Below are 9,502 nucleotides of genomic sequence, written 5' to 3'. Positions count from 1 at the left end.
TCATATTAAAGGGGAGTAATTACAAAATTTTATAAAAATAATAAAATATACATTTCAAATAGGAATCTATATCTAAATATGTAATCGGTCTTTTTGTTCCTTAAATAATTCTCTACCAGAATATACAAAAAGTAAAAAATGTCATTAAATGTTGTTTAAATGTGATTGACCACATTTAACTGAGTCAGTACATCGATCAGAGGTATTGTAACGTACCATGATCTCAGAAGATCAGTAATGATAACGACACGTAGACCAAATACGGGTAGACATTTTGAAGTGGCAATTTAGTGTGGTTAGCAGACTAGTTGTGGTGTCTTGTTGGCCTATAAGTACAGTGCAGTCACGTAAGTATGACTCTTAACTGCACTATAATAAACTGTATACATCACTCTACTCGGCTATAATCAAAAAAAAGGAGCAGGCACCGATCTACGTTATAGCCTACATCTGAGAATATCCATTGCTTACCGGACAATTTTAACAAAATGAAGTCATTTCAGTTCAGAATAAATCACCTGCAATTCACTGAGTAACCTCAATTTTCACAAGTGCATTTTAACACTCGGCAAAATTCATGATTATTTTCGATAAAAATAGGGTCAAATCTGGTGATATGTTCACCTTTTTGCGCGTCTCAAAAACAAAATTCCGGGGTAGTGAAGATCAAATCCGCGGCATTATTATCTAGCTGTATAAATAGGACGGGGCTTCCGAACAGCTGAAACAGATCTGGGACATTAAGAAAATAGGTAAGCATTTAAATTAAAATATAATAAAAAATTAACAGTTTTGTAAATCTATACGCTTCTTACATTTACTGATTAATGATTTTGATCTATGTTGTAACAAAGAAAACAATACTTTTCACTATATTAAATAAGTTATAATTATTATATTTATGTTCAAATAAATAATTAGATTTTTGTTTCTGATTTTCAGACATGTTAAAGATCTTTTTATTGGCGGCCGTTTCAGCAGTCGCATTGGCAGATGAGTAAGTTTTTTATTTTTTTTTTCAAAAAGTTTGAAATGTAGGGATTACGCATGTTTTTCATGTTATAACATCTGCAGAATCCCAAAGAATTGTTTGGTGCCGGAGTCCGGTAAGGCGAGGGTAACAATATATCCCGAGAGTTTCCGAACTCGAATGTTATAACACGAAATGAACATGCGCTAACGCTAATCTTGTATAAAACGTGTAAAAACTAAATATTGTCCCCAACATCATTAGGTTTCCATGAAATACAGGGAATGTCTACGTTCTTTTATCATTTTGACGTTTCTTCTTTTTGAATCGTCCGTTTTAGGGCTGTGACACCAGTACGTATACGCTTTGTCGGCACGGAATGCGCATGTTTAAAAAGTGTTATAACAGCACGTGAATGCGAGAATTTCTCTAACACATGTTTACACTCTTTAAAACACAACTGAAATTTGACAAAAATTAGAATAATTAGCATTGTATTTGGGAAGATGACGTTACGTTAACACGTCGAAATAAAGTTTATCGCCTCCAAAAATATGAAACATAATTGATCATTAGAATTTGATATTAAAATATATTTCAAAAGTTAATTAATTAACAACAACAACTTTAGCCATGAAAATTAAGCACATATATCAAAGTTAAATTTAATTGAATTTAATTTTCTGCCCAAGACACTTTTACGTATTCTTTTCATAAAAACTTCATCTCTGAACGCTAACTGACATATTTTTTGGAGCCACCGCCTTATTTTTTTTATTCGATAATATTACGTTGGATGTGCACGAGTGTAATCATCTCTTGGCCTTTAGTATTTATTTTATCTCACGAATGTTATGAACCCAAATCAATTCTCTCATTTATATTTTACCAAATCCTGTTGAAATCTTTTTTATGCATTTATACAAAACGTCTATGATTAAGGACTTTGTCCATCGTTTGGATGTTGCACAGAAAGAAACTATGAATTATGAAGACTTTTCTCTTCCCGCAAAACAATTACTTCCGGACAGTAAACGGTTGTCAGAATTTGCCTCTTGTTTCGAATCCGTATGCCGCCTTTGAACTAGATGAACTCTGTATAAAAGATAGCGGTACAAACAGAAATTCTCTGCTTGACTAAAACAAATGTTATCAATTTGGCTGACTTATATATCGTCCAAATACAACAGGCTTGCTGCATATCATTCGATCTGCTAATCTTTTAAATATGATATTCAGCCCTATTTCGTTCAAAATGCACAAAAGCTCGTGGTTTGGAAGCTGCAGGGAAGGTAGCAGATTAAGAATATACGGATTTGAAACATGAAACCGAATCTACAAATTTTGACTGTCAAGAGGTAAGACGTTCGCGAAGAGAAAATGCGTCATAATCCTGGGTCACCAGTATATTCTGTAAAAAATCCAAGTGATGGAAAATATCACACTGGCAATTCTCATAAAAGATTTTTACCAGACACGGTAAAATATCAGTGGTTATGACTGAAAAGCTAATAACTTACTCATATACATGTTTCATGTACAGCAGACGAACTTTCAATAAAGAAATTAATGTCCAAATTACCCATTTTTCTAAGACAAAAAACCGTCATACGGTAGACAGAAATTCGTGAGATGGAAAAATGGGTCGTCATGAAATCCGTGACATTTCACAAGGTTTATTGTGTTATATAATCTGTTCAATGGTCACTTTTAAGTACTGTATAATACTACATTAATACCACTTTGCTCAGAAATCTATTACCATGGCTCGTCCGAAACTATTTCGTGTGACCGCCATCCCGAAGCGTGATATTTTTGACACTATATATACAACGCATAAAAAAATCTTTGATATAGCAAAAAAAAAAATGAAGAAAAAATTATTCTACCCAATACCGTGCTCTACTTTTTTGAAAAAAATTACTCACGTCTGCAATTGCCAAAAAACAAACAATGATGGTCAAAATTCTTGATAGGTAGATTTGTATCATAAGTTTTCATGACTTCAAATCTAAGTATATAGCAATTATCATATTGATAAAATTGCCGCATACATACGTTAAACACCGATCTTAGCTGAGTGTCATAATATGTACGGTAAATGAACTGTTTTATTATTATTGATAGTTCATCGCGTTGAAAAACAAACGTTTTGCTTAGTCTTAATGAATATGTTTTATGTTTTTACTTAACAAGAATCTTAATCTTGTTTCTATACTTGTTCAATATTAAAGGTGCTTCTGCAATTCGTTGATTATTTGATTACTTCAAACACGACGAAGGAATTTCACAACTCATTTTCCGAGGGCGTATTAAAAAGACAACATAGAACAAAAAACGCTTCTGCTAAATTCGAATGTCTTATCTCAAAAACAGTAGCACCATTTTTAAAAAGTAAGTCGACATGAAGTCACCATTTAAAATAAGATAAAGAACGCCTGTACATAATTTATTTGATCAAAGCCTTCGATACTCTGTTTCAAGTAGTGCATTTGATAAATTGGAAGGACAGAGATAGGAGAAAGGTAAAGGTTATCAGCTGTTGTTTATTTTGGACCATCTAATTCAGAGGGGGTATCTAAACATCTGTGTCATCTGTGCCAAATAATGGCCTTGATATTACTATCGTCACGTCTGCAAATCATTGCGAAATAACATTTTGAAATCATAAGCATTCAATGATTTTGTCTCTTCGCGTATGTGTTGGCGCGACTTTAAAATGGTATGCCTCTGAAAGCCACTACACAGAGAAGATGCATTAAACTTTAAAATAATACATTAAATCCCGAATATATAAAATATTTCCAGTTATGATAAATATATTATCGTTTCATGTAACTTCATAACATTTAGCAAACTTATAGTCAATCCGCTGGGAAGGGCCAACTCACTATTGTTGTTAAAACTTGTGGCTCCACCCTTTTGCTTTTGTATATAATCTGTATATGCATGCATTTATGAAAGTTCGCCTTCTGTATGCATGTTTTGTAAATTTGTATAGCCATGAGAAGAAAGCAATAAAATTTGATTAAAAATCCATGACTACACTGAACATTCACTGCAGAACTTCATCCAAAAATGTACTCCTGAAGTAACAAACAAATGGCAGTTTGGCTACTGAAGCGTATAGAAAGGACTGCGTATAATCGAGTTACGGAATTTATTCAAAACATGAAAATTAAGCTTCAATGATAGCATGCTACTTAAACTTGCATTTAATGCTTACTCTCTTGGTATGCGCTTGCACTGACTTAGCGCAGTAATCAATTTCAGTAAACGGCGGTCATTAGGTTGTGGACATTTTTCAAATTAAACAGTTTGCTGTCAATTCCACTTCAATGATAACACTTCCTATTTTAATTACCTGAAATTTAAAACAAAATGTAGAAATATTTTCCTTTTACATGTGATGACATAAGAATAGTTTTTACAGTTCATACACCAACATTTTCTTACAGTTCATACACCAACATTTTCTTACAGTTCATACATCAATATTTTCTTTTACATTTCTTGCACCAACATTTGCTTGTATATTTCCTATGTTGTGACGACACTAGCATTTACATTTAGAGTGCATATGTTGTACGGACACATTGCTTTCACAATTACTACGCCAACATTTGCTTTTAGTAGTCCTGTATTGTGACATTGCTTTTACAGCTTTACAGTTTACTCTTCTAACACCAACATTTGTTTTTACATTTCTTAAGTTGTAATGACGCTTACATAATTATGTTTGTACAATTCCTATATTGTGGTGACACCTATATACACACGTGACACCTACATACACACGTATAGTTCCTACACCAATATATGTTTTCTAGATCTTATGTTGTGATGACATATATATTTGCTTTTATAGTTCCTACACCAGAATTCGCTTTTACAGTTTCTACACAAAATTTTGATTTTACAGTTCCTATGTTGTGCTGACACCAAGTAGTTTTCGAGGTGGCATTCCTCTGAGTGTCAGTGTAAATATTCTTAAGGCGACTGCGCCGGTAAGTGTAACAGCAACATTGGTCAATGAGGGCAAAAAGACAACCGTCGCTTCCGTTACTGGATCATTTACACAAGGTAAAACTTTGTAAATATATTGTTTCATCTGCCTCAGAGGCTAGCTGTATAAACAACAAACATCTTGCCTTCAAGCAGCCAGTCAACTAACTTTCCAGTTTGATTTTTTTTATCTTATTGCCAGGTGGTGTCGCTCCCTAGACTGAGCATTTATGATTGTCAAAAATTAACACTTTCCAATCATTTTCGTCAGTTTTAATGTATTTGTACACAGGAATTTATCTTTACAGAAAGCATTAAAAATCTCGTGTTCCTCATGCTTTATTTGGTTACATCTTAGTAAATATGTTTACGTAGGGTATTGTTTCTGTTCATGTAAAATACCGAACATGTAAAATAACGAACATATCTTTACAGTTTGAATTTAGTCACGTGATTTATAAATTTGTATTTCACAGGGACACCTGGAACACTTCAGCTACAGGTAATCAAACTGACAAATACTAGATGAAACAGATATTTTCTATGATGTTTGAACGGTATTCAGGCTAGATTCTGACCAAAACTTCAAGTACCGTCCTGTAAAAGTACATTACCTGGTTAGAAGGAGAATCTTTATTAATTTCTGAAATACTGGGGACAAAATATCTACTGGATTTTCGAAGTTTTTTGGAAATCATGGCTGATGCTGAATTTTAGGTTATTGGCCCGTCCTGTTTTGTTGTTCTAATGACGCACCACAATATCTTTGTTTTTGTCAGGTTAATGTCACACAGACACAATTTTAGGTGACATGGCGACTGTTTAGCTTGGGGTTAGAGGAGTAAGACCCCAAATGTATCTCTGTATTTTATTTGAGGCACGAGCGGGAACATCGATAGAACCACCGAGCTTCTTTTATAAATATGTATATAGCCATCTGGATTATAATGTTATAACAATTCATGCTCATAAGTTAGTGTGTTACAATTTAGCATGTTTCCAAACTATAATTCATATGACCTCATATTACAGGTTGCAGATGACGTCCACGCTGGTTCATACAAATTACACGTAGCTGGTACCGGAGGGGCGACATTCAAAAATGAAACCACCATATCGTTTGAAAGCAAAAGCATATCCCTCTTCATACAGACGGACAAGGCCATGTACAAACCAGGGCAGACTGGTTAGTAATTGTACTTCGTCAGGAAACGCGAAAATCTTTTACACACTTATGTAGTACTTCTTTATCTGCTCCTACAGGAATTCAAAAGCGTTCACGCACCTGTTCTTACACTGAACGCCCGTCCGCTAAGCTCAGTAGGGAGAGCGCAGATCTACGGATCCCGGGGTCGTGAGTTCGATCCCCAAGCGGAACGTATGTGCTCCGTGACGATTTGATAAAATACATTGTTTCTGTTATCATTCGACCTCCACCTCTGATTCAAGTGGGGAAGTTGGCAGTTACTTGCGGAGAACAGGTTTGTACTGGTACAGAATCCAGTAAGACTGGTTAGGTTAACTGCTTGCCGTACATAACTGAAATACTGTTGAAAAACGGCGTTAAACCCAAAACAAACAAACTTACACTGAACTTCACTGTAACAGTTTTAAAAGTACTCCGATTTTCAACGACAATTTGACATATTCAGAGAATATACCTAAACCAGATGAATAAAATGATAATTAAATGCATGTTTAAAATAATGTCAAAATAATACATTGCGCAAGCAAACTGATTTTTTTGGGCTGAAAATCAATTGAATTTACTTGTTTCAAGTCTATCGTTTCTTTTATAGCAAGATCAAAAACACGCGCGTTTACGTATACAGATCCCAAACTCAGAAGAAAATGCTACACATGTGTTATTTTCGCAATATCTTTAATTTCCATTGCAATTCCATTGTTTTCCTGGAACTTCAGCGAATAAACGCAATAAGGCTTTGTAGTTCACAGAATATTATATTTATATATAAAATCTACACCTATTTCAAATTGTATTTAGATTTCAGTAATGCTTGTATTGCCAAAGAAATAAAAGTGTAAGCCTATATTTAGCGGATTTGTTATAAGTTTAGTTCTGTGAAATATTAATGCTACAAACAACAAACATGACCTTGGTTTAAAGCCTTAAGTGGTTTTCAAAGGGAAAAAAAAATAAAAAAAATAAATAAATGGAAGGTCTGGGTAAGTTAACTTGTATTGTTACTTTGCGAATAAATCTAACAATCAATTGTGGACCATCATATGAGGTATTGAATGTAGGTATGTGCTCTGTATGCAGTGTCTCTCTTAATTTTTCCTTGTTGTTTAATTAACGTTTTTACGGCAATTGCGCAGTTTTTGGAGAGTAACTCGACCTTTTAAACTTACAGTAGAGAATATTTCTTTTTATTGCAGTCAATTTCCGAGCTTTTGCAGTGTTTCCTAACTTGACAGTTTACACGGGGCCAATGGACATTGATATATATGTAAGTATCTGTGTTACTACTTTTCGTCCTTCATCGCCCTTTGTCATCCTCTGTCACCCTCTGTCGTCCTCTGTCGTTCTCTGTCACCCTCTGTCGTCCTCTGTCAACCTCTGTCACCCTCTGTCGTCCTCTGTCACCGTCTGTCATCGTCTGTCATCCTCTGCTATCCTCGATCACCCTCTGTCGTCCTCTGCCACCCTCTGTTGTCCTTTGTCACCACATTTTATTTCGAATTTCTCCATTGCTGTCCTCTATCACCCTCTGTCAACCTCTGTCACCCTCTGTCATCCTCTGTCGTCCTCTGTCACCCTTTGTCATCCTCTGTCGCCCTCTGTCGTCCTCCGTCACCCTATGTCGTTCTCTGTCACCCTCTGTCATCCTCTGTCGTCCTCTGTCACCCTCTGTCGTCCTCTGTCGTCCTCTGTCACCCTCTGCTGTCCTCTTGTCCTCTATCACCCTCTGTCGTCCTCTGTCACCCTCTGTTGTCCTTTGTCACCACATTGTATTTCGAATTTCTCCATTGAAAAGCTGTTGAAATAAATTTTGTTAGTTTCAGCTGAATGTGTTGTAAGCAGAGATCAAATATCTGCATTCACCTAATCGACACTGCTGTACTTAGATATTGAATCGATATATACACAAAAATAAAATCTGATACATCATATTTTTACTTAACATAGAACAGAATTGAATCTTACTTATACTGACAATAGCCATGGAAAATAACTTACACAATGACCTTACTGTTGCAGGATCCCGCCACAAATAAGATCAAGCAGTGGAAAGGATTAACGGACGCAAGCGGTGTTGTTACAAAATTTATGATTATGGACAGTCAACCTGTGTTGGGAGATTGGAAAATTAAAGTTGTAGCTCATGTAAGTCAACCTATGTATACATAAAGAAGTGTCTATAAAGTTCTGAGGTTTTCGTAAATTCCCTTTCTCATGCTGCGGCTTACATGACGAATCAACATGCACTTGTTTGGTTTTATTATTCTTCTATCATGAACTTGTTCTGTTTGAGCTACAAATTCATATAAGAACAAATTATAGGTGATGCACATACAATTATGCAACCCCATTGTACACGACTGTCGTTCTGATATACACGTATTTGAATTTATCCTTATCCTGTCAGATAATAAGCTCTTTGTGATATTTTCAAATCTGCTAGGCATCATTTCAAGTAAAATGCTTGTATTTCTGTATTGAAAATGTATTTACAGTTCCTAACGCCAATCCCGTTTTTTTCAGCTTATATATATATTTGTTTCTGAACGAAAAAAAAATTAATGTGTTAAAGCCATAAAATAAACGGCGTTGGTAACGCAGAAGAAGATTGCGGGTTCTTATTTCAGTATACTTCCGTAACAGACAATTAAAATAATTTTAATACATGCCAAATGCCGCAATTTGCTGTGTTGAATAGCAACTGGGTTTGTATAACTATAGTAATATCAAGGTCCAATGGTAAACGGATATCTAGTTATTTCCATGTTTTCTTATGCACGTTTTCGCAATAGAAAGCGGTAGCAAATTTTCACAGTTACAGCGTGCGATAGCAGTTTTCTTGTACTATTCCCGTAATATGCTCAACAATGACTCATATATTATTGAGTTTGAGTGGAGTGGGTATTATGTTTTCCACATTGTCTGTCTGTCGGTCGGTCTGTTTGTCCACCGGTCGTCGGTAGACCATGTAGGTTCCAATCAGTAACTAGAGAACGTTTGGTCTCATAATGGTCAAACTTCATTGGATTGCATTTTTTCAGCAGAAGACCTCTAGTTTTGGGGGTCAGTAGGTCAACGTTCAAGGTCACAGTGACCTCGAGACTGAAAATCAGTAAGTTAAGACCCGTTTGGCCTTATACCTTCAACCTTTATAAGATGGTTGTCAGTAATCAGTAGATGGCCTCTGTTGTTTTGGTGGCCAGTAGTCAAAGGTCAAGGTCAAAATGGCATTGACGTTATAACAGTTTAAACTCAGTAACTAAAGAACGTTTTTGGCATACAGTCTATACACTTCGTAGGATGGATGTCTGTGGTCAGTAGAT

General features: G+C 35.3%; 1 protein-coding gene across 9 annotated transcripts in view; it reads left to right on the top strand.

The window, feature by feature from the left end:
- Positions 1-529: 529 nt before the first annotated feature.
- Positions 530-9,502, top strand: part of LOC123556722 (CD109 antigen-like) — a 49,796-nt gene continuing 40,823 nt past the window's right edge. For 5 of the 9 annotated variants that reach the window (XM_053543033.1, XM_045347651.2, XM_053543039.1 and 2 more), the window contains exons 1-7: positions 531-752; positions 943-997; positions 4,893-5,053; positions 5,452-5,477; positions 6,008-6,161; positions 7,376-7,446; positions 8,199-8,324. In XM_053543033.1, coding sequence (XP_053399008.1) covers positions 945-997; positions 4,893-5,053; positions 5,452-5,477; positions 6,008-6,161; positions 7,376-7,446; positions 8,199-8,324 — 591 coding nt within the window. In that variant the 5' untranslated portion in view covers positions 531-752; positions 943-944. Of the gene's footprint in view, positions 753-942; positions 998-4,892; positions 5,054-5,451; positions 5,478-6,007; positions 6,162-7,375; positions 7,447-8,198; positions 8,325-9,502 lie in introns of all 9 variants that reach the window. The other 4 variants (XM_053543040.1, XM_053543036.1, XM_053543037.1 and 1 more) reach the window with 2 other exon arrangements.

The sequence above is a fragment of the Mercenaria mercenaria genome, chromosome 5 (genome assembly GCF_021730395.1).
Source record: "Mercenaria mercenaria strain notata chromosome 5, MADL_Memer_1, whole genome shotgun sequence".
Classification (NCBI taxonomy): domain Eukaryota; kingdom Metazoa; phylum Mollusca; class Bivalvia; order Venerida; family Veneridae; genus Mercenaria; species Mercenaria mercenaria.
The sequence above is the reverse complement of the archived record's forward strand: the minus strand, read 5'-3'. Positions and strand labels throughout refer to the sequence as shown.